The 24,615-nt window shown below is 42.1% G+C and overlaps 2 protein-coding genes across 3 annotated transcripts; both read left to right on the top strand.

Moving 5' to 3' along the window:
- Positions 1-396: 396 nt before the first annotated feature.
- mettl2a (methyltransferase 2A, methylcytidine) lies at positions 397-6,127 on the top strand. The gene is made up of 9 exons (XM_008294236.1): positions 397-551; positions 2,070-2,158; positions 2,362-2,603; positions 3,585-3,634; positions 3,733-3,793; positions 3,885-4,024; positions 4,134-4,240; positions 5,473-5,538; positions 5,626-6,127. Exons 1-9 carry the CDS (start codon positions 400-402, stop codon positions 5,805-5,807), a joined length of 1,089 nt encoding a protein of 362 aa, XP_008292458.1. The 5' UTR covers positions 397-399; the 3' UTR covers positions 5,808-6,127.
- A 1,710-nt stretch (positions 6,128-7,837) lies between these two features.
- On the top strand, positions 7,838-22,354 carry tlk2 (tousled-like kinase 2). Of its 2 annotated transcripts, XM_008294234.1 has the most exons (21): positions 7,838-8,484; positions 9,520-9,602; positions 11,107-11,184; positions 11,279-11,348; positions 11,435-11,478; positions 11,651-11,749; positions 12,387-12,488; positions 12,688-12,780; positions 12,974-13,084; positions 13,190-13,326; positions 13,738-13,890; positions 13,982-14,048; positions 14,144-14,241; positions 15,003-15,084; positions 15,868-15,959; positions 16,055-16,144; positions 16,271-16,440; positions 16,830-16,968; positions 18,248-18,359; positions 18,630-18,737; positions 21,022-22,354. In XM_008294234.1, the coding sequence occupies exons 2-21, from the start codon at positions 9,522-9,524 to the stop codon at positions 21,193-21,195; spliced, it is 2,100 nt and encodes a 699-aa protein (XP_008292456.1). In that variant the 5' UTR covers positions 7,838-8,484; positions 9,520-9,521; the 3' UTR covers positions 21,196-22,354. The 2 variants fall into 2 exon arrangements, with proteins under 2 accessions (XP_008292456.1, XP_008292457.1); XM_008294235.1 differs by lacking the exon at positions 11,651-11,749 and having other exon boundaries at positions 7,839-8,484.
- Positions 22,355-24,615: the final 2,261 nt, after the last annotated feature.

Raw genomic sequence — 24,615 nt, 5'->3', positions numbered from 1 at the left:
TTACCATTTACATCAATAATAAAATAGTAATTGTTTTTGTTGTTGTTATTGTTATTATTATTATTGCTAGTGTTAATATTAATATTACTAAAAGATGGATGTAAAATTTATAACTGAATAGAAAAATAAATAGGATCGGATCAATAATAATAATAATAATAATAATAATAGTTTAAAGCCAGATCAAAATGATAGGCTTTTTAATTATTTTTGCTTTATTTTAAAAAGCAAATGTACAGTAATATTATGTGCAAACACAGCTGTCCATACCAGAAGAACATATACAAAAAGAAAAAGAGAAAAAAATTTAATATCAATTGTTCTCTCTAATATCGCCAACGGTCCCTGAACGCCCCACAGCTAAACGCCCCGGCTTCCTTCCGTGACGTCAGATCCAACATGGCGGCGCCCCTCACCGTGGACGGAGTGGAGGCAGGCGGCGGAGAGACGGGGCTGATTCTGACGGACTCCTCAGGCGGGGATGAGAAGAGACCTCAGTTCGGGACTCGCTTCCTCACAGACCCGCGGCAGGTCTTCCAGCACAACGCATGGTCGGTAAATAACTGCAGAAATGAGGAGAGAGAGGGCGGACACATGTTCAGGAGCGTCTCTGTCAGAGCTGCTGCTGGCTGCAAAATGGTCTTTACTCAATAGTTCAGCCAGTTTTCCTTCTGTCCTGTTGGATTCTTGGTGCAGAATTGATTGAATCAAGCAGCGACATCAAGTTAAATCTGTTATTTGGCAGCTACGACCAGCCACAGATTCAATAATTTGTTGTTTTGATTCGGCGTTTTATAAACAGACCGATATTTTCTTTTTTTTTCTGGGCCGATATCAGTTCTTTACTTTGGTGAAATGCCTTATTTATTTATATTTGAGATGTTTAGTTGAACATCAGATGATGATGTGACTCCAGAGTATGTTTCAAACGAACACTTTTTTATTTTCACTTTATTCTATAACATTTCCATTGTATTTTTTGCTTCTTTTTTTCCCCCACCTTTGGAGGAGGAGGACATTTTTGTCCTTCAGGTCTCAAGTGTGAGTTTTCCCTTTTTAGTTTGACACAATACAAAAAATAATAAAGTAATGAATCAGACTAAATGTTGGTGCTAATCAAAAATCAAAGAAATCCACTTTGATGGAAAATACATTATAAAAAAAATCAGTGACATCATATGAACAAACCAGCATTTAAAGGGTTATGATCATCCAAAAAAATTTTAATTAAATTAAAAAAGTATAAATATTTGGTAGATTTGATCAAGACTGATCTTGTTTAAAAAAAATCTACTTGGTAAAAGTGAAACACATTAATATTAAAACTCTTAACATAGTGTTTTTTGGCAGCTTTTTGGACATTTTTGTCCTCAAGTGTAACTTTTTTTAGTTTAACACCTGAGGATACGTACTGCAGCTGCCATCACAGAGTACGTACTGTTTCATCCCGTTTACATACAGCTGGGACAACCGGATGTAATTGGACATGCTGGTATTTGACATACTAAGTCTTTTTTCTGCTATATAGTACTGAAGTATTAATATTGTGACACACTGTGGGACTGAACGAATTGGGAAATAATATCTAATTGCTATGTTCAATGTCATCTACTAGAATTGTGGGTGTTTTGGGGTATTTCTTCGCTGTAATTGTAGGTTCATCTACATGTATATCCTATAAGTCTGGGTCTTTTTTGAGAATGCAGCAGACTTTATAGGATTTTACCCATGTGATACAAATAACGCTGCCTGCAGTTCACCTGAAAACTGAACACATGACTGTTGATCACAGCTTAGTCAGTCATGGCTTCTCAGATGTCACAAGGAGTGCAGAATTTTTTGTACAGGATTTAGCAGATTTGCTTATATTTGCTCATAGCTGATGTAATTTATTAACCACATCAGGACTGATATAATACAGCTTCAGTGTGGGTCTGGTAGAGTTTGTAAATATCCCAGCCTTGTCTGAAACCTACAAGAAAATCTTTATCTTTAGGTATCTCAGGTGCTGCTGTTACTCACCGCTTTGCTTTAACCAGACTGAATAATCGATGTTTTGTTGTCAACAGGGACAATGTGGAGTGGACCGACGAACAAGAAGCAGCTGCTAAGAAGAAAGTCTCAGAAAACAATCAGCCGCTGCCTCCAGAGAAACAAGGTGGCTGCAGAATCAAACACACACAATATGACCGACACCAGCTATCAGTAACAGAAGTGTAACTGTTTCTAATCAGGAGGACGACATTCTGCAGTGTTGCAGTATTTGCCTTAAGAGTCTGACCTTCTCATTGCTCAGATAAAATTTTTATACTCAACTTATACTCATGGCAAGATGTCATATTGTCTTACCTCTTGTTGCAGAGGAATTTGACAGCCGGGCCAACGAGTACTGGAACGAGTTCTACACCATCCACGAGAATCGTTTCTTCAAAGACCGACACTGGCTCTTCACGGAGTTTCCAGAGTTGGCTCCGCAGTGCAGCGTCAACCATGAGTGCCATCCAGAGGACAGTCAGGATCAAAAACTGTGCAGGGAGTTTGCAGCTTTGTCTCACACTGATGAGGACTTTCCCGGCTCCTCTGCTACATATCGTATTCTGGAGGTGAGAGATTTTTAGCAAGTTAGCCACGTTTTCGACACAAACAGAAAATGACAAAGACAGTTTCAGTCTCAGAAACTAGTTAACAGATTTGTTAAAATCGCAGAGTTTCTAATGGACTTCTGCACTCACTAGAATGAACCAATGTGGCACAGTATTGTCAATCACTTTAAGCGTTATGATGACAGTCCAGTTCCAGACACATACAAAACATTTTCTGGAAGAAATTTAACAATTTGCACGAAAGAAATTGTCTTTAAATTATTAATAAAGACGGTAAAGCCTCTGTGACTTCAGTGAAGGATGTGTGGCCACAAAAACACAACAGATGGCTAAAATCAGTTTGTGTTTTCAGCTGAAGTCACCTGGATCACACTGCCGTATCCCTCACTAATGAACACAGTATATGGTAAAACTGCATATTGAGAATTGTGCAGCCTTCACAAGTGCATATGAGGGTTGATCAAGTGACAAGACTGTGCATACAAAAATCTAAAACTGCAGCTGATTTAACCTTGACCACTAGCCTCATTAAAGCAGCCTCCTTGTGCAGCGACACTCTGCTCCCAGTGCTCCTGCAACGTTTGCAATGTCAAGCGCTGTCAGCCGTGAATCATCTAAACTGTGTCCAAAGAGCAACCCTTCACTTGAATTGAATTTTGGGGAAGAGGAAGAAGTCGCAGGGAGTGAAATCTGGCGAGTAGAGTGGGTGACGAGGGAAGATTGTGTTGTTGTGGCCAAAAAAATCTGTGTATCATCACTGGAGCACCGACGTGCACTGAATGTTCTCCCTCAGGATGTTCCAGTAGAACTCTGACTCTGGGGAACAAATTTAAGTTCCACAACCATGTGAATGTTGGAGGAAACAACCAGTATAACCCTGGTTGCTGCCCGTTGTACACTGACATGCACTTTTTGTAGCAACTGTACTTCTTGAGAGGATTCATTCTTTTAGAAGTGAAAAAACAAATGTGCTCTGTTCAGGTCGGCTGCGGAGTGGGGAACACAGTTTTTCCAATACTGAAGACCAACAAGTAAGTAAGCAGACAAGACGCTGACAGTTTAAAGTTTCATGTTTAAAAGAAACTCCTTGTATCTAAAAGTTCTAACTGCAGCTTTTCCTTCTTCGCAGTGACCCAGGACTCTTTGTTTACTGCTGCGATTTCTCCAGCACGGCTGTGGAGTTAGTTAAGGTGAGATGCCTGGGCTCATGAAAGGATGACGCGCTCTCATCTTCAGGCTCGTGGGTTAACTAATGAATTGAAATCGTCTTCTTGTCATCAGACTAATCCTGAGTACGACCCCGGGCGCTGCTTTGCCTTTGTTCATGACTTGAGTGATGTAGAAGCCAATTACCCCGTCCCCGATGGAACCCTTGATGTTATAGTGCTAATCTTTGTGCTATCAGCGTTGCATCCCAACAAGTATGAACTTCTTTTCTTCGCCTTCTTTCTTCTCCTTCCCTTTGGTTCTCACTGGGTGTGAGTCATTAAGCGTTGCGCCGCTTGTCTAAAACTTTCATCAATGTCTCAGGATGCAGGAGTCTATCAGCAGATTGGCTCGGCTGCTGAAGCCCGGAGGGGTGATGCTGCTCAGGGACTATGGACGCTACGATATGGCACAACTCCGCTTCAAGAAAGGTTAGTCGGGCTGAAGTGCAGCCAGACTCCAGACTGAGAAAGGACCATTATTAATGTCTTTTTTCTGGTGTTGAGGTGGAAGGGGGGAGATATAAATAAGTTTGGACGTGAAATTTTCAGTAAAAACATTTTTAAAGAACAGAAATGTAGTATGTCTCGAGCCAGTGGTACATGTCCACTGGATCCATCACTTCAGCGACTGCCATTCATTGTCTATGTAAGTAGCCATTCAATGCATTCTGGTAGCATTGCAATTCATCTTCAGTTTCCGTAAAGTTCAGTACTTTATGTGAGTCATGAGCGTCGTCTGCTGCTTGACACCTCTGGAAACTTCAGAAAAACTTTTAGTCTAATCTTTGTTAATGTAAAATGTAGACAGATTTGGCAACAGCATGGCTAATTTCTTGCCTGTATTCTTTTCGGAAACAAAATCTATGCAAAAGTTGAGCTGCCGCGGTCACTTTTAAGATAAGCGGTCGGGCCAGTAGGCTTTAGCATCACAGCAGACTTTCTCATGGTGGCACTTCACCAGCTAAACACCCACAATGCACTCTGCTTGCCAATATAGACCAGCTGGTAGTCTGAATGACCACCTCCTCAGTTTGGTACAGTATAAAACAGAAAGTGACCCCACCTGGTGGCACCATCAGGTACTACAATAGATCAGCAATACCTTTTCTGAGGCGCTTGTCCTTTGTCTTCTGCCTTATCTATTATGATATTTTTAATCTGGTAAATTAACATCCTTATCCTTAGCTGATCTACTACACTTGAAGTGTGTGTTATCTTGGAAATTGGTCTTCAGTGTCGGCAGATACTAAATAATACATTGCTTAGATGAAATCGTGGGCAAAAAACATGGATTTGGGTGTCTTTGTTAGAAAAATGAGTGTCTTTGTCACCTATTTATGTCATTTCCAGCCAGAGGGAACCTATTTGTCTAATTATTCTGGTAGTTTTGTTTCTGGATTTTAAAAAAAGTTTGTCCCTCCAAAGCAATATTTTGTGCTTCAGCATTTTAAATGACAACCAAAGCATGCTATTGTTATAAATTACACATCATGCAAATAGTTGTAGTAAGTTCAACTGCACATGTCCAGCTAAACTTTGGGATTTTATGCAATACTTAAAAAAGAATCTGCAAATTTAAAGGGCAATGCACTAAGGAATTAGTGTTTATTCATGTTTGATGTGGAATAATGTGCATGTTGTGTCTCATTTATTTCTCTCAGGAAGGTGTCTGTCAGAAAACTTTTACGTCCGAGGTGATGGAACACGAGTTTATTTCTTTACACAAGGTAAAAAAAATAATAATGGCATAATAATAAAGAGGTATTGGCGCTACTCTTAAATGGTGTCCATTCAGATATTTACTATCCTTTCAGATGAGCTCAATGAGTTGTTCAGCGAGGCCGGGCTGGAGAAGGTTCAGAACCTGGTGGACAGAAGGCTCCAGGTGAACAGGGGCAAACAGCTCACCATGTACAGGGTGTGGATCCAGTGCAAGTACCGGAAACCACTGGTTCAACCGCCAGACACGCAGGAGGAGCAAACCCGCCAGACTTGATGTTTAACTACAGCTGAAACTCTGAGCTGAACTGAGGGCGGTGCTGGCTTTTATTTTTCAGAGGATGTATGGAATTGAGAAGCTTTATCGTGATTGTAATAAAGGGGATGCAACAGGATGGTTACGTACTGTAAAGCTGCGACGATGAGGATGGACTCTGACGGTGCTGCAATCCTTGTTTCAAGAGCGATGAGTTCTCATTTTCTGCTCATGAGTTCTGAGAAAGGGCTGGTTCCCCCTTGTACAAATGTTTCTATTCTGCTAGATGTTGTTTTTAATCAGCTGATGTTTTGAAATAAATTGCATGATTTCTAAGAAAACTTCAGGCTTGTTTTGTAAATGCATAACAAAAAAAAGTTGAAGCCATAAATTCACTTTAGTCTGCAAACAACGATTATTTCCCCTATTTTGTTAATTAATCCAGTACTTATGTGGTCTACAAAATGTAAAAATATATATTTGAATATGTTGAACACTGTTCCTGCTCTACAGTTAAGAGCAGCATCAGTTTGCTGTGTTTTCTAGGAAACAGTTAAATTACACAAAACAGAACTTTCAGTCTTATTTTAGACCTCTTCCAGGCTCAGTTTATGTAAACGCTGATTTAATCTCTGCAGCTGAGAGTTTGATGAAGTAGAAAATGAAATTAGCTACAATAAACCAGAGCAAGGTGTTTCAGTAAGAAATACAGTGTACAGTTTAACAAACGTGTGACAAAAACATCAGAAAAACATCAGGAGGTATTTAAATATACAGAAAAGAAACACGACGTTGGAGCTGCAGCTAATGATGATCTTCTTCAGTAACTGATTAGTTGTTTGTTTTATGAATTATTAGAAAATGGTGAAAAATGTTGATTAATGTTAAAATGTCAGACAATGTAAAAAGCTAGAATCTCTTGATTTAAGCATTTTTTCTGAAAAAAATACTCAATTAGTTGTTTGGTCTGTGAAATATCAGAAAATTGTGAAAAATTTTGATTGTGACTTAAAATGTTGTTTTGTTTACAACCAAAAGTTTACAGTCATAGAACAGTTTGTGTGTTTCCTTAAGGAATCAGGAATTTTTACAATTCTTTTCCAGAAAGTTACTCAAATGGATTCGATTAGAATAGAATTATCTTTTATTGATCCCCCATTATGCCACAGCAGCATCCAGTTGTTTGCTTTATAAAATTTAAAAAGCTGAAATCAGAGAATTTTAAGAAACTTCTTTCAATTTATTTATTTATTTTTTGCTTAAATTGGTTAAATGATTAGTTGTTTGCTCTAAAAAGAATAAAGAAAGAAATTCAGACAATGACAATTTCAAAAAGTTTTTAAAAAGTCCATTAGTCTTTCCCAAAGCCCAACATTAAAAATGTCTTGTTCTGTCCACAACCCAAAGATATTTAGTTTACTGTGAAGCAAACCAGAAAACATTTAAGAAGCTGAAGTAAGATGTTCTTTATTTTTCTAAAGAAGGTCAGTCATGCTGAGTCGATCGAGTTCTTGTTTGCTCTATAGAATGTCAGAAAAATGCAAAATAATATTCACATTTACGCAGCTGGATTCAGAGAATTGAAACTTTACCTTTAAAGAAAAAAAAAACACTCAATGATTTATGGATTATCAAAACAGCTGGAATTTAAATTTTTATTAGAAACTTTAAAAATTGGGAAAAGAAATTCTAACACTGACCATCAAAATAGTTGATTATCAATTTAATAATCAACTAATAGTTGCTCGTTCTGCTGAATATTTAACTTCGAGGCTTTCAAAAGTAGAGTTAATTACTTATTATATAGTTACTCCAATGCAACTTTGCTTTTCATCACAAGATTTTCAACAGTTAAACTCAAATTTAAGCTTGAATACAGACTAATGCTACATGTTTTTGATACAGACTAAGTTGACTGCTGATACCAGTGGAGTCCCAACTTTGTGCCCAGTGATGGTTCTGCTGGTTGTGTGGGTGGGCGCTGCTAAATTGTATTGTGTTCACGGGGATTTGCCATTGGTCCAGACAGCAGATTTGGGGCAGGCGTGGACTGAGCGAAGGTGAAAATACTTGAACAATCTCACGAGAAAATGTGAGATTTTACTGATTATTGTTTACATTGCAAAAAAACATGAGAACCGAACCGAATCGATCCGGATTCAGCTGAAACGCTCGCAAGCGACTCAACTTCCGAAGCGGATCGGTTGGTTCCCCCGCAGCGAGGACGGCGACCGGAGCCGAACTTTTGTTTTGATCGAGCTGAAATCCAGCCAGGACCCGAAATTCATCTCACCACCGGGGGTAGATAAAGATAAGGAGGAGGGGGGTAACTAGCTTAAAGACATTATTTATACCTGGTTGGAGGAAAAAAACGCAGAATCTCGAGGGTCGCCATTGTGAGGAGCGAAGATACCCCGACCTCGGCACGGTATGGTCCGGATAGCGATGGGGATCCCCGCCTAAGGAGCACAGAAAGGCGGGTTTGGGATACCCGAGGCCTCCGAGGGAATCCTCCGTCGTCTGCCGTGAGCCACACAGCGCGCTCCCCGTGTCTCGACCGCTCACGATCAGTACGCGAGGGACGCGGCTGTGGATGCGGCCTAGCCTGGGAGGGTCTGCCGAGCACCGAGGAAACAACGGAGACGGCTTCGGGGTTGACAACAGGCCCCCCGGAGGACCGAGAAAACGTTAAATAACAGTGAGTATCTCGTTAGGTTGCCGAATTATCGGAGGAAAATGCGGACGGGGGGGTCGCAGTGAAAAACGAAGCCCCGGACGTCGTGGCTCGATCACCTGGCAACACAGAGCTGAGAGAGGATGCTTCTTTTTCAGTTAGCCCCCCTGCATACCTGACGCTAGCTACCCCGTATTTCCTCTTAAACCAGTTTCGCACTGTGGTTCTGGTATTTTTTTCTGATTAATTCTCAAACCACACGGCCATAACTGAACCAACATTCGCCTTGGTTTCGGTACGTTTACCCAAAATCACATCTAAGGCTGCTAGCTAACCGTTAGCTTCCTAAATTGCAATGCTAAGTGATGGCAGGCTTGTTAGCTCATTTAGCTCCCTCGCATATCATTCAGGGATGTTTAAATCGCTGTGCTGCTCGCTACAGTGCTAGCAGAGCCCGTGTTCTCCATTACGGGCTAATTTAAAGGCTATAATGTGTTCCTAAATGGACACGAATGCTGCACTATTTATTTCACGTATGGACGCCATAGGTAACATCAGCAGTCAGTGTTGGGCGTGTAACTTAACCTTTGCTCAAGCTAGCAAGCTGGACACTTATTGTCTATTGTGGCCTTTTCCAGTGCTGTGAGTGTACTTGGCAGTCTCTCCATTAGTGACCTTTCATAACTCCAGCGCCATGTAAGTTAGGCCTATAATGCCAGGGCGTTATCACATGATGCTATAATTTTCCAGGCAGTGACTCTACACATCTGGCCTGTGTCTTTGATGCATATTCAGTGTCCTTTATTGGCTAGATAGGCTTTCTGTGCGTATGTCACTGAGGAACCAAGTTGGCCTGTGCTTGTTGAACACACATGATGGTGTCAAACATTATTGTCAAGCTTATTGATGACTCAGAACAGGAATTTTCCACATCCATATAGCTAAAAACAGGCATGACTCATCACACCCAATGCCTTTTGAAACAGTGATCCCTCACTCCCACTTGAATATTCCAGACTCCACAACGCCTTCCTTAATCTGTGCTCTTGTCTTCTGCAGCCATGATGGAAGAACTGCACAGCCTGGACCCCCGGCGGCAGGAGCTGCTGGAGGCTCGCTTCACAGGGGTCGGCGTGGCTAAGGTTTGTGTTACGGCAGACGTCACGAGCGTGGAGCGCCCGAGCTCCGTCCTGTCAAAGTGCTCGTCATCGCAGATTTACTCGATTACACATATTTGTGACTCTCCTCCTTTTCTTTGTCTCACTCTGCCTCAGTATCACTCTGCTGTTTGGCCTGGACAAGCTTGGCCCCACTCCTTGTCTTTGTCTGTCTCTGGAGAAGGTTGAGCTGTGTCTGTGTTTTTTGGCTGGTGTGATATGGCATCTCTCCCTGGCTCATGATGTAGTGGCTGTATATGCAAGTGGTGATGCCTGCCAAAAAGGCCACAGACGGGACAGGGGTGGTGGTGGTGGTGGGGAGGAGGAGGAGGAGTGAAGGCAGACGAGGAATGCAGAAATGGTTCTTGACCAGGTGTAAGTGGAGGCAGTATTTAGCCTTCCACCCCCCGTTGCTCGCTACATGGATGGAGCTGTCTTTGTGGAAGGTGATCTTGGAACAGTTAGGGAGCGAGAGTCAGCGCCAGGAGTGGGCCGTGTGCCAGCCATAGGCTGAGCTGAGCCCGGAGCATGGCATGGCTGCTGCCGCAGAGAAAATGGCGGCTCTCACTAAGGCATCATGCCACAACCACCGTGTATGACAAGAGATGCAATGTGTGTAGGGAAAGGAAGCGAGCGAGGGAAGTGTGTCAACAAATGGCTGCGAAGAAATATGGGTTGGTGGTCTAAAAGCTCTTCAATGTCACAGAGTCGCTTGGAGTTTTTTTCTTGACCTTGGACAGCTCTGTGGCACTGCTGCTCGCTCTGTCATCGCTGGGTTGGTATAAAAGAAAGGAAAATTGTTATTCTTTGAGGACAAAGGAGTAGAACACCTTTTGATAATGGAACAGAGAGGGGCTAAAATTGTTGCAAAGTGCATTTTCTTTTTGAACTTACAACGAAGGTGTTTTTCGGTGGTGGTGCTGGAGGGGGGCTGAAAAGGAACTGTCATTCTTAGATCAAGCAAAGCATCTTTTCGCCAGCTTTCTCCCGAGAAGAAAAGAATGGTTAAGACCACGGTGAACAGGAGAAAAATAGATGACATTATCTAAAGGTGACAGACAGAGGGAGGAATACATCCCCAGCAGCATGCCTAATGTTCAGCCATTTTAGGAGGGTTCAGTGAGAGAGCTCTAGTGTGCACTGAATGACTAAGTATCTCTCCCTGATTGGACAGTGCCTGCTGAATTTTGATGTGATTCATTTGATTGACAGGCATCACCTAGGGAACCGGCATTAGGACTGATGCAGGTCCACATTCAGTGGGAAGTTAATGGTGATGGTATTTAGCCAAGCCTCCGCATCCCTTTCCTCATTTTTCTCGCCCATTTCACTGTTTTCCAACTCTTTATGCGCTCTCCCTCACATTGCATCTTCAAAGTGGTGCACGCGTTTCGAAGCTACAATTTCCTATGCACATGTCGCTTGTATCTTTGTGCTTAATTGCTCCCTGCACTTTAAATTGATGTGTTTTTACCCTCATTTTTAACAGGGCTCGGGTCAGAATCAAAATGAGTCATCCAATCAGAGTCTATGCAGTGTGGGCTCGCTCAGTGACAAAGAGCTAGAGGTTAGTCTCTATCATATAAGGATGTTTTCATGACAACCAGCTCTCCCTGTTACCCTATTATACATTTTGCTGATTTGTGCTGCTTTCCCGACAGACTCCAGAGAAAAAGGCGAACGACCAGCGAGCGAGAAAACGCAAAGCAGACCACTTCGACAGCAGCCAAGGTAAGTTTGTTCCTCGGCGAAGATCTTTTCATCTTGAATGCTAAGTATCCTCCCTCTCTCTGAATCTTCCTGTCTCTTTCTTCCAGGCAAAGCAGGAGCAAGGGGACATAAAATTAGCGATTATTTCGAGGTGAGTGGCAGAAAATTGTTCTTCCTTTGTTGTACTGTGCGTATATCCAGCAGAGCTCGTGTCCTATTGGGCGCATAACCTTCCCATACCTACTTTCTAACCCCTTTTGTTAGCCATCATTCCATTGAAACGCTTTCTTCTTCTTTCTTTCTTTCTTTTTCATGTCTGTCAGTTCGCGGGAGGTAGCGGTCCTGGTACCAGCCCTGCCAGGGGAATCCCACCAGTGGTCCGCTCTTCCCCACAACACTCTCTCTCCAACCCCCCTGTCACGGTGAGCATGCTTGCTCTATGGTCACTCTTGTGCTTTTTTAAAAAAAACCAAAACAAATCTTTTAACACTCTCTCTTGCCATTCTCCCTTTCACACTTGTTATTAACACCAGTAGTTTGTTTTTAAGTTTTGAAGAATCTAATGTCTGTAAACACTGCACAGAACGTGTGTTTGTATGTGCCATCATTGGTTGAAGCTCCTCTCAAAGCTGAAACCATCGTAGAGATGGAATATGTTGATAGCGTGGTGCGATTTCTGATGCCGATAACTTACACACTCCCCAAAGCAGTCAAGTAATACTAGAGTAGTGCTTAGATGAACCTGTTGCATGTTCATTTTAGTGTTGGTCTTGTCTTTTGTAAACTAGAGGCTTCAAATCTTTTGTGAAAGTGAACTGAATTACTTAAAAGCCTTGAAATCAATTTAAGAGCTCCTGAAGAGCTTTTTTTTTTTTCCCCCATTGAGAACCTGCCGTTTCTGGTTTTCACAACAGTTTCCTCTTGCCTCATTGATGTCGTGTTTTATCACGCCTGGCAGCTCCGGCTCGTGATAAATTCTTTTAATGTGATGAAGTTCGTACACTAAGACACCCTCCGTGTGCGTAAGACTTTTATTGGATGACTGTTTCTGCCTCCCAGGTGCAGCAGGGAAGCCCCTCCTCCGTCAGCTCGGCCAACACGGAGCACTCCTCGTGTTCGCTGAAGCCCGCCGCTCTTCACATGCTCCACAAAGCCACACAGGTACTTCAGACACTTCCTAGACCCGGCTGCCTGTGTATCTAGCTTAACTCTGTCACAATTTACGTGAGATAGTTTGCATTTAAACGAATAAGTTGCAAAAATCAGAAACTGAAAGACGATGTTGGATGCACTACATTTGTCGGTGATGCAGAATGATCCACCATTAACAAACACTTTTTGTGCTCACTGTACCCTTTAGTCTGACCTTACTATAGAGAAACTAACCGCAATGGAGAACAACAAGAACTCTGACCTGGAGAAGAAGGAGGGCCGAATAGACGATTTGCTACGGGTACTAATCTCATCACATTTCATCCCTGCTGCTCTGCTTGTGCATTTTCACTGGTTTGGAGAAGATGGGTTTTTTCACTCAGTGCATGTCACAGTTGACACATTCCTTCTCTACATGTATAAACAAGTTTCAGATTTAGTTAATTCTCTTCGCCTGACCTTTTTCTCGCACATTTTTTTGTTTTCTGCTCCAGGCAAACTGCGATCTGAGGAGGCAAATCGATGAACAGCAGAGGATGCTGGAGCGATACAAGGAGCGCCTAAATAAGTGTGTGACCATGTCCAAGAAGCTGCTGATTGAAAAGGTATGCAATGTGGTTTATGTTGTGCTTTTTAAAAAAAAAATTGAGCTAGTTTAAGAAGCTGTGATTTATGCTGCATGGAATCTCCTTTCTTTGCTCTTTCGCCAGTCCAAACAGGAGAAGATGGCGTGCCGGGATAAAAGTATGCAGGATAGGCTTCGACTCGGTCACTTCACCACAGTGAGACACGGAGCATCTTTCACCGAGCAGTGGACGGACGGATACGCCTTTCAAAACCTTATCAAGTACGTATCTTCGTGTTTTAACCTTCCACATGTTTGTTGTCTGAGTAGATTCTCAGTTATCGTAGTCCGAGAAGCTTCAGTAAAACCAGCAACTGGAGTTCTCTTTTAGGTTCTTGAAGATGTTTTACTTCTTATCCACTAGGCTTCTTTAGATGTGAAGCACTGAGAACTGAAGCTTTCAAGTTTTAAGTCATAATTTTGGTAGTTCAAGAGTCCAAATCAGGCCAGAAAATCAACACACTTCTCTTTATGATTCAGGTTTTTCTCTTCTATCGACATAAATTACCTTACATAAGTGTATTCTTATAGATTAAGTAAAGCCAGTTCCTCAGCCGGGGAGCTTACAGTAGATTACACTCAAACAAACAGAGAAATTAATTAGATCTATATTTCCCACTAATCTGTCTCCAGACAACAAGAAAGGATCAACTCCCAGCGAGAGGACATCGAGCGGCAGAGGAAGCTGCTGGCCAAACGCAAGCCGCCCTCCATGGCCCAGACTCCACCACCAAGCCTCGAGCAAAACAAACGCAAGAGCAAGGCCAACGGGACAGAAAGCGAAGCGTACGATGCTTCTGTTTGTTCATCTGCTCTTTTATGCCAGTTATTTTTCCCCCCTACGTATGTATTTAAAGTTGGTTCTGTGTTCTCGCAGGTTATCGCAGGCGGAGTATCACGAGCAGGAGGAAATCTTTAAGCTAAGACTAGGTCATCTTAAGAAGGTAAAGCTTGATGTTTTTCTGGCAGGTTTCGGTGCCGCTTTGCTTATTGTGCGCTCCCTTTGTTGGGTTGTTTTGCTAATTGTTGTGTTTTGCAGGAGGAGGCTGAGATCCAGGCAGAGCTGGAGAGGTTGGAGCGAGTGCGGAACCTCCACATACGGGAACTGAAAAGGATCCACAATGAGGACAATTCCCAGTACGAGTTCTTCTTAAACCCTTTTCAGACGTGGGATACATAACATTGCTGGCTTTGTCAAACTGTTGACTTGCCTTCTTTGTGCCATTCATACATGAGTGACTTAATGTTCCTTACTGCTTCATTCAGACACGCCAAATCCATTTAGCTGATGTTAATTCCTGTTCTTGTTTACAATTGGCTTTCTCTTAACATACATATATATTTACATATGTAGTTAAAGACATGCACACAGAGACTTGAAAGAAAGAGAGACGGCAGAACAAGCTGCTGCATAAAAACACTATTTTATGATGCCTTCATTGTAAAATGACTCAAAATGTAAGCTGATGACAGCAGCTCTACTGTGGGATTGGCTAACTTGACATTTTAAAGTTGTGTAAATTGTCACGCTGTACAAAAATCCAAAGCAGCTTCTCTTTGCAGTCAGTTTCAAATGATTGGATTAGGTTGGAGCTTTATAAACATCGCCTCCAAGACTGCGGTGATCGGTAGCCACTATTAAAACATTAAAACATCCTGTTTTAGCACCATAATCTTGTGCGAGCCTTTTCAGCGTGACTGCATTTATTCAGACGTGTTTCATTTTGAAACTGATAAGACAACGTTCCTTGTAATGTTGCCTTTGTAACCAAAAGGCATTGAACAGAAACATTTATTTGTTGTTGGATTAACAGAAAGGTGCACGGAAGTGACTTTATGTATTTGTTAACTTCTGAGTTGCCCCTGTGCTTTAATGATTAAACTTCTCCTCTGTACAGATTCAAAGATCACCCTACGCTAAATGACCGATACCTGCTGCTCCATTTACTCGGACGGGGAGGTTTCAGTGAAGTTTACAAGGTGAGAGAGGCTGAAACACGATGTATGTGTTTTAAGAAATAAGATTCTCTGTTCTTCTTCTGGTGACAATAAACTAAACATGTTTGGGTTGTGGACATTTTTAGGATGACATCTTTGGCTTTAAGCAACTCTGACCAGCATTTTTAAAAAACATTTTTTCCCCATTTCATAGACCAATCAATTAATTAATCAGGCAGAAAAGTGGTCGACATATTATTCGACAATAAAGATTTGTTAGTTGCAGTTTTCAGGGTGATAAGAAAAAAGGTCAGTCAGTCTGCGTGTGACCTTGCTTTCCTCCTGCTTTTCGTCGGAGTTTACACACTGTAATGACATTGTTTCTTATTTTAAATGAATGCAGACCTTGGTCAAAACACTCTGTAGCAATTGTTATTACACTTGTTCTACAGGCTTAAAAATGAGATACAATATCAAGTCCAACATGCCCCGTTTTTCTGCTGCTTTAAAGTGTCTCAGAGATGCGTGGTAAATTCAGGCCAGAGCTTGTGAAAACCAGCTTATTTCATTCTGAAAGCGACCCGAGCAGCGCCTGTGCTGCTTGTCCTTTGCTTACATTACACTAAGTTGACAAGAACATTTTGAAGTGAATGATTATGCCAGAATGGGAGAGTCGTTCCAAGGAGCCGCTGTCATCGCAGTAAAAATAATTAATGAAAACAGCCATTTAAAGCGAAGCAAGAATCTCGCTGCAGCCTGGAAGAAGAAAAAAAAAAAGCAACGCCAAGCTCAGTTTCTAACTAATGGGAGACATTTATTTTCCAGGCCTTTGACTTGACGGAGCAAAGGTATGTTGCAGTCAAAATCCACCAGTTAAACAAGAACTGGAGGGATGAGAAGAAGGAAAATTATCACAAGTGAGTGTCTGGTACAGTGGATTTACTGAGCAGATGCACCTCTTTACTGTTAGTTTCTCATTTAATGTGGATCGTGTAAATGTTTTGTTTTCCAGACATGCGTGCAGAGAATATAGAATCCATAAAGAGCTGGACCACCCACGAATAGTTAAACTCTACGACTACTTTTCACTTGACACTGACTCGTAAGTAATTCTTTCTGAAACAAACCTGCGCCTTTGAAACTATATTATCACGATTTAAATATGTGTCTATTTCTACGTGTAAAGCTTTACTCTGTGGTCTGACTATGTGGTTAAATCCTTCTCCAGGTTCTGCACAGTCTTGGAGTACTGTGAGGGCAACGACTTGGACTTCTACCTGAAACAGCACAAGCTCATGTCAGAGAAGGAGGGCCGCTCCATCATCATGCAGATCGTCAACGCCCTCAAGTACCTCAACGAGATCAGACCGCCCATTATCCACTACGACCTTAAGCCCGGTAAGTCTCCACATCACTACAGATCCCGCATTGTACGAGCTGGCAGGGTCTCGTTTCAGTTTCCTTGGCACGGCTCTGCTTCACATAATAATACTGCCAGTTAAATGAACCACTTGCCTCGCCGCTGCAGCTACTTTAGCCTTGATAGAGTTTTTAAATCTCACTTATGGGCTTGTTACTAACGAGGAGATAAAGGGGTGAAAACACAGTTACGACCGATTGGAGTCTATTAAGCTCAATTGCTGTTTGATGTTTGGCCTGTAATATTGTCTTTGCTCATTTTTCAATTAAACTTTTTTATGAACGCGTTTGTTTTATGCTGCAGAATGGGACTCCAGTGGGGACTGAATAAGACAAAATAAAATCTGAATCTAAACTTTCCCGCTCAGGTAACATCCTCCTGGTGAACGGCACCGCCTGCGGGGAGATCAAGATCACAGACTTCGGCCTGTCGAAGATCATGGACGATGACAGCTACAACTCGGTGGACGGCATGGAGCTGACTTCACAGGGAGCGGGGACATACTGGTGAGATTTGTTTCGGAAGATGACACCCTACACGTGTTAAAACTAAGTCAGTAATTGGAAGCCAACTGTCAGCATTTACAGTGGTTGTATACGTGAAGTAGATTTGAGAGAAGTTTAAGAAAACGGACCCTGTGTTTTAAAGACAGCAGAGTGGGGGATATAACACAGCTGAGCAGGTGTATAGAGAATGGAAATAGAGGATTTGATCAGATTCTACTTGACACTTATCTGGATGATCAGATGGAAATATGATTGCAAGCAAGCTGATTAGCAGGCATTGTTCTTTAATGCTAGCGGGGGAAATACAATCTGATCACTGATGTACATAATATGACATGGATGAGGAAAGGAAAGGAACAGAATATAAATAATATTATGCAGGAGTACAACAGACAAACAACACATGGTAAAAATTCAACTTATTAACACCAGAGTGTTTATGGCCTGTTTGAGCAATTTTTCCTTACAGTGAGCTCATTTTTCACAGCAATATAAAGTCCCGCACTTGTGTGGAAAAAGCCCAACCATAAAGAATGAGAGAGAGCTCAGTGATGTCTTCTGACACAGTTACAATGCTGTAAAACGTAATGTGTCTGTAATCAGTGTTTCACATATGTTGCCAGCTCTGGGAAAATGGCGGCTGTACGTGCTGTACATATTTTACTGCTTATATCTTTACATTCTTCCCACACTTGTCTCTGCAGTCACTCTATCTGCTCGGTGTGAACACAGCCTGCAGTTTAGCCCAATAGTCCCTGAATATTTGTAACATGAGTGTTGATCATAGCTCAGGAAATCATGGCTTCACAGTTGTGCAGAGAGCAGATGATTGTTTTTTTCTTGTTGTTGTTCACAGAATGGAATAAAAAACATGTGGGGAAAAAAAAATTATCAGATTTTCATCAGAACTAAATTGAAAGTCACACATTTATAAGTTGTAATTCTCAGAAACTCACTGCTTTTACCATTTCTTATGATGTTTTTCATTAAAAATTCTAATTATAGTAATAATAACGATAAAGATAACTTTCCTTTTAAACCTGCAGGCAGTTTTTAGGGTTCAGAGAGTTTCTGTTAAGGGACCAGTTAGTGTGATGTGTTTAAAAACATGACCACTGTGCTATTGCTTAACATGTGCAGACAGAAAGCTGGGGGGAAAAAACGATTTGTACAGAAATCTTCATGTCATTCATTCAGAATGCCTCTTGAGATTCCAGACGGCATAATTGGGTTTATTGAAATTATTGCATATTAAAATGGTGTCCGCTGCCCCCTTTAGGTACCTGCCACCTGAGTGCTTTGTGGTTGGGAAGGAGCCGCCCAAAATCTCCAATAAGGTTGACGTCTGGTCCGTGGGAGTCATTTTCTACCAGTGTTTGTATGGCCGCAAGGTAGGAGGCACACACACACGGATCAGAAATGAAACCAGATATTTGAACTGGTGTTGAGTTCTGGAATTATGTTTGTGCTGCAGGAAGTAGAAAATGCAGTTGGGATAATGTCAGACAATTACATTTGTAGCTGTATTTGACAAATGAGGATTTAGATTGTGACTAAGTTTCATGATGTACTGGATATCTACACACTTCATATTTGCTTTATGTCATCTTAATTGGAGTGATCTTTCGGGAGTTGTAACCGTGCGTCTCTTTTACCTCCAGCCCTTCGGCCACAACCAGTCCCAGCAGGACATCCTGCAGGAGAACACCATCCTGAAGGCAACAGATGTTCAGTTTCCCCCCAAACCTGTAGTCACACCTGAAGCTAAGGTACTGGACTGTAACCTCACTGCTTTTGTCTGTGTAGTTTCCACTCCCACGTAATCCTACTGGAGTTTTTGGGGGTGGTTTTTTGCATGTATGTACGAGGGGTGATCAAACAGCTCAGAGTCAGAAATTTGGCCACTATCCCACGTTACAGTAGTGTCCTTGTGCAGCGATACAGCGCTTCTGCAACATCCTAATACACCCTGGAAATCCCGTTATATTAATAATAGCTTAATTTGTACAGCAATTGTGGAAAATAAAGTTACAAAGCAATTAAGCAAATGTCAAATAAGACAAAAAAAATGAAACCGGATTTAAACAATTAAGATTCCAAACTGCAATTGAAACAAGATCAAACAGTGAAGTCAACCATTTTCATGCAGCGCTTTTAAGGCAACAGCCACTGCGTCAAATTGCCGTGCAGTAAAATAAAAGATTAGGATTATGTAAATGTCAATATGTCAAACACCATCTGCGATGAGCGCCGAGTCTCCTGAACTGTGTCAAAACGGTGGCCCTCCAATTTGAATCTCATTTTTGGAAAGTGGAAGAAGTCACAGGGAGACAAACCCGATGAGTAGAAGGTCGGAGAGCAGAAATTGTGCTCTTGTGGCCAAACAAATCCTGTGCCTTTTCGCCACACTGTGAGGTGGCACACAACACGATGGAGCCCACATAGTGTCGAGCCACAGTTCATCACTGGTACCGAATGTTCTCCCTCAGCTGGCCTCCAGACTGACTTCTCCTCTGTTAGCACTGGTAGCACTATTGTCCTCCTCAGTTGGTCGCACCAGCACATGATCTGGTATGAACTGGAGGCTAGCTAGGTGGCACTCAGATAGGTGTGTGACCAACAGTTACATTAAAAATAGTGAATTAAGGCCTTTTAAAGTCAGATTTGCTCAAGCTGAAACCAAGTGATTCTATCTTCATGGACTGTTATTTGTTTATTGGAAGCCAAAATCATGATCGTTGTTAATGCTTGTTTCATTTTTTTTTTTAGCTTTAGCACTGCGTTAGCTGTTATGATTGAACGTAGTGGCCTGCTTGTTCTTCTTCACTGAATTTCTCTGTGTTTGCATGTGCGCTCATATCGTCAGGCGTGTCAGACCTCTCCCTCTCCACCAGCCTCCTCTCTCCCTCTCTCTCTCTCTCTCTCTCTCCACATATTGTTTTTAAAAATAATTAGCTATAGATCATTTCACCATTGGAACACAGTAACAGTGAAATTGATTTTTTTTTCACACAGCAGGCAGTGAAAGACTGACTGACTCAGTGAAGAAGAAAATGTACTACTTTCAAACACAATAGCTATCGTAGAAGCAAGTTGTGCTGACAGGAGTGGCTCCAAATCAGTCTAATGATCTTCACGCACTAAAAAAATTGTCGCATGTGTTGTAGAGTTTTTCTCGAAGTGTCACAGTAGAACTATTCAGTCACACTTTGGGGGTTGAAATCATGTTGCCATGTGAAGGGCTGCAAGGTGAATCGGTGGTTAGCATCGTTGCCTCACAGCAAGAAGGTCGCTGGTTCGCATCCCGGTGAGGACACCCGGGATCTTTCTGCGTGGAGTTTGCATGTTCTCCCCGTACAGCGTGGGTTCTCTCTGGGTTCTCTGGCTTCATCCAACAGTCCAAAAACATGTTGAGGTTAACTGGTGATTCTAAGTTGTCCGTATGTGTGAATGTGAGTGTGCTTGGTTGTCTGTCTCTAAGTGTAGCCCTGTGATAGACTGGTGACCTGTCCAGGGTGTCCCCTGCCTAAGTCAGCTGGGATAGACTCCAGCCCCCCATGACCCTAGTGAGGTTTAAGCGGTGTATAGATAATGGATGGATGGACAACCATGTAAATGTTGCTGGTGCTCCTGACCTGAAGCCCCACGTCCTGTTTTGAAAATTGCAACTCCTCCTGTGAAAACTGCAATTTCTTCTCTTGGTAGTAGCTGCAGACCTGCCGGTCATTACAGCGATAAATCCTCCATGTAAATGTTGGATCATCTCAGCTGCTGAATGATATTTAATGTGACGTTTACTCTCTGCACTGGAGAAAAAAAATCGGGAATGCTTACAAAAATGTGTGCAGCACAGGTCCTGATGCTGATCCTATCAAACGGAAGTTGCTGCTCTCACATGTTGCATGACCACGGTGCGCACCACAAACGGCCACAGAGCTTTTTGATCTCCCTCGTATTTTAAAAATTCTTCTAGTTTTTCCACAACTTTGTAAAAGCTGATTGATGTTTTATATGTTCTTATTCATTCCACTCTCTCATCCTCTCTCCCTCCAGGCCTTTATAAGGCGCTGTCTAGTCTACCGTAAGGAGGACCGCATCGATGTGCACCAGCTGGCCAGTGACCCCTTCCTCATGCCCCACATCCGCAAGTCGGTGGCCTCGTCGGGCTCTTCGGGCATGGCCGTGGCTTCCACATCCAGCTCCTCCAACAGCAGCGCCTCAAACTGAGCCCACACCCCTTAAACTGACTGGCTGGATCATTTGAAAGAGCGGGGTGAGGCGGGGGCGACACCACGCCAGTGTCCCCCCACCTAACAAGCATCCCACCTTCGCCATGAAGAGCCCACTGAGGGGGAAACTGGTCAGATGGCGGCAAGGGGTGGGTGAGAAGTCGTGGACGGGTCGGGAAGGGAGGCCGGCGTCGCCCTCCGTCTCCGTCATGTCCATCCACCCCAGCCCACCTGTCCTGCTTTCTCAAAAAAAAGTGGGTGGCATTGTTCTGGGGGTCAAAGCCCCGGATGACTCACACAGCAAAGGGGGGCGAGTTTTGGCACTGTGTTGGTGAAAAGCGGGGTTCAGTGTTTGGGGGTTTTTCTTTTTTCTGCTTAAAAAAAAAAAGAGAAAATAAAATGAAGTATAGGACTGCTTCAGCTTGGCCGGATGGAAAAGGACTGCGGAAGGCCTCATACCCATTCGCACTCACTCTCACACACACACACACACACACACGCACCCATGCATGAGCCGTTCTGGTCCGAGGTAGTCTGAAACCCCCCCTCAAAGCTCAAACATTTTGTTTGTTCTCATCTCCCTGAACCTAACTGAGACAACCAGTCTGGGCTGTTGTTGTATTGAACCCTAAATATCTTACGGCACTCTGTCATCCAACCCGCTGTTCTGGGAACCTTTGCCTCGCTTAAATTCCAGACCCAGATAGTTTGTGACGAGGAAGGACAGAAGTTTCTGTCTCGTCTCCCCTTCCCCTCCCAGATCCTCGTCAAACTCCTGTGACCAAAGCTTAGAACTTCCAGCTGGTGGCAGTGTTCCACCTCCGTTTTTATAATGAATGGTTTTAGAGTTGTGCTACTTGACATGGAGTGGAAGCTGTTGAGGAATGACCCCTTTTACATTTTTTTAAGAAAAAAACTTTTCAATTTAACCAGTTTTATGGAGGAAACTGTCGTGTTTTCAAGTTGCCTTTAATTAGAACTGTTCTTGTTTTTTGATTGAGCCCCTTACCATAAACACACATATTTATTTAGGTATGTTTGAATTTATTTTTGGCCAATAAAATGCAAGGGACTGGTTTACCTAATAGTACTGTTGGGGGAGATTGGGCCTTAGCAGAAAGTTGCATAAACCATTAAATACTATTGGTTAAAATGTGTTTGTTGTCGTGGACTTCTGTGTGACTGGGTCTCCCATCATGACTTGATTTGAAGGATTTCTTTGCATTTAGGAACTCGTGACCATCGTGTGTACCAAAGGTTTATCATTTCTCAGGTTGTGATTGGTTCTACAGTCTCTAATTACAATTAATACACTGGAGAGAACTTTCAATCAGAATTTGGGTGTATTTTTTGATAGGAGGAGTAAACAAGCTGTTCATGTCCAGGAAGTGTAAACCTAAACTCTAATGTCTCATTGGCTGTGACTTTGCAAATCAGTAAACTATTAGTGCAGCAGTCAAATTGACAAAACTGCTTTCTTTTAATTACCACACTTTTTTTTAATACTAACTTTATTTCAAAAGCCACCTTTAACTGGATTCTTGCTCACCACCTTACTAAGATCCCAATGTTAATTTTACATTTAATTCATCACTCGTCTTCGTCACTGAAAGTGTTTTTTGATGTTTAGACGCTTGAGCAAAATCTGTTTATTGCATTGTTTAAAAATGGATGTAAGAAATCAGTTATTCCTAACGATCAATCCCATCCCCAAAGGACTATTAACCACTAAATATTAAGAATGTTTAGAGGGTTAGATGGCAAAATAGACAAACAGATCATTTATAGTCCTGCTGGGAAACTTGTCAGAAACATGATGTTCTTAAATCATACAACAATCCATGCAAAAAGAAGAGTTGTTGGTTAATGTGAAGGCTACAGCATCATGAGTCTGTCCTGATACATACAAGAATATTATGGGACTTTAAATTCAATGATTGCAGGCATGAGTCAGCCATAATTAACTTTTTGACATGCAGTTTTTAATACGGTTTGAACAACAGAGCAGATGTTGTGTAGATGTCCATTAATAAAGCACATAGAGGAGAACAGACCTGATGAGTTACGAATACAAGGTGAGAAACAAATGCACTGGAAAGATCAGAGAGCTTGTGTGTGGTCGGATAGATCGGTGCTAAAGACAGTAGATGGATGCATCTAGTGTACAACACAAGTGAGTAGACTCCTGTGCAATATTTAAATATGAAATGATTTTAGTTTTTCTCAGTAATTCATATGTGAACTTTTTATTGAAACTCAATCAGATGCTCTGCCATGTTTCATTTTGTTGAAGCTGTTCTTTTATGGAGAACCTGGATTCCGGTGAAGCGACGCCCTCGGACAGATTAAAGCTTTTACTTTGTTGTCTTGCGTGGTAACTTTTTCTTCTGGAGAAACTTATCTGATGTGAGCAATGTGCTCTGGATGGTTATCGTGTTGGAACATTCCTCTTCTTTAAGCTTCTGCAGACTGGGAGTCATCTTGTCGGCCAGTATTTTGGTTTATCCACAGATATTCATGGTGCATCGGTAAATATCATCTCCACAACACCTTTTGCACTCACGCAGCCCCACATCATGACACTCCCACCTCTGTTCTTCACTGTCAGGACTATGCGTTCGCTGTGGTCGTCCTGATCAGGTTCACACCAAACATGCTGGACTGAGCCCAAAAAATGTATCTTGGTCTCATCTGACCAATAGAAGGTGCTCCTTGTATTCATCTGGCTTCTTTTTGTCTTGGATGCCCCCCATAAAGGTTATTATTATGAAGTTTCTCACACTTGGAGCTGTCGCAGAAGCACCAGTTTCCACTGATAACCCTTGTGCTAAGTCCGCTTGTCTGTTTTTCATAGCTGGACTGTGAGCATAGTTCACCATCTGTGGAGTCATTTTAGGAGGACGACCACTGCAGATCTGATTAGTGGCACTATGGCTCCTTCTAAACCTCCTGATTACTGCTGCTTCCACTGATTTTGATTTAGTAGTCGATCTATCCTTTTTCGTCTTTGTGAAGTCTCACTATCAGATTTTTTTTTAAAATTCTTAGGGCATTTTTCCCCCCTCCATGTGGCGCCGTGCAGATTGATGCAGCCCATAGGTCCAAAACTAAGAAAGGGTTGAATTTACTGTTGTTGCATTGAGTTTCTAATTTGGGGCCTGAATTTTCAATTTTCTGAAGTGTCTGGTTTTTATTGTTAACCCTTTGTGGGACAAGTGACCATATTGTCCTTGGACGTTCAATATGTACCCTGTGGCTCTCCTGGAGGTTGAAGAACCACGTGCACTTTGATTTAGTTTTTATATTAGTGCCAATATCACTACCTTACGAAGAATGTTCCAGGCGCTTTTTAAACTCTTTGTTACTGGTTTGCATTGAACTCCACTTTGATTTATTTTTTCAGATTAGTGCCATTAAT

This window comes from Stegastes partitus, unplaced genomic scaffold (genome assembly GCF_000690725.1).
Source record: "Stegastes partitus isolate 25-593 unplaced genomic scaffold, Stegastes_partitus-1.0.2 Scaffold950, whole genome shotgun sequence".
Classification (NCBI taxonomy): Eukaryota; Metazoa; Chordata; class Actinopteri; family Pomacentridae; genus Stegastes; species Stegastes partitus.
The sequence above is the reverse complement of the archived record's forward strand: the minus strand, read 5'-3'. Positions and strand labels throughout refer to the sequence as shown.

Excerpts from the sequence above, each read along its gene's own strand:
- mettl2a (XM_008294236.1), top strand. The coding sequence starts at position 400 with ATGGCGGCGCCCCTCACCGTGGACGGAGTGGAGGCAGGCGGCGGAGAG. Across the intron at positions 2,604-3,584 it reads CTACATATCGTATTCTGGAG|GTCGGCTGCGGAGTGGGGAA; the intron begins GTGAGAGATTTT and ends TGCTCTGTTCAG. Across the intron at positions 5,539-5,625 it reads AGTTTATTTCTTTACACAAG|ATGAGCTCAATGAGTTGTTC; the intron begins GTAAAAAAAATA and ends CTATCCTTTCAG.
- tlk2 (XM_008294234.1), top strand. The coding sequence starts at position 9,522 with ATGATGGAAGAACTGCACAGCCTGGACCCCCGGCGGCAGGAGCTGCTG. Across the intron at positions 11,750-12,386 it reads TCTCCAACCCCCCTGTCACG|GTGCAGCAGGGAAGCCCCTC; the intron begins GTGAGCATGCTT and ends TCTGCCTCCCAG. Across the intron at positions 16,145-16,270 it reads TTTTCACTTGACACTGACTC|GTTCTGCACAGTCTTGGAGT; the intron begins GTAAGTAATTCT and ends ATCCTTCTCCAG.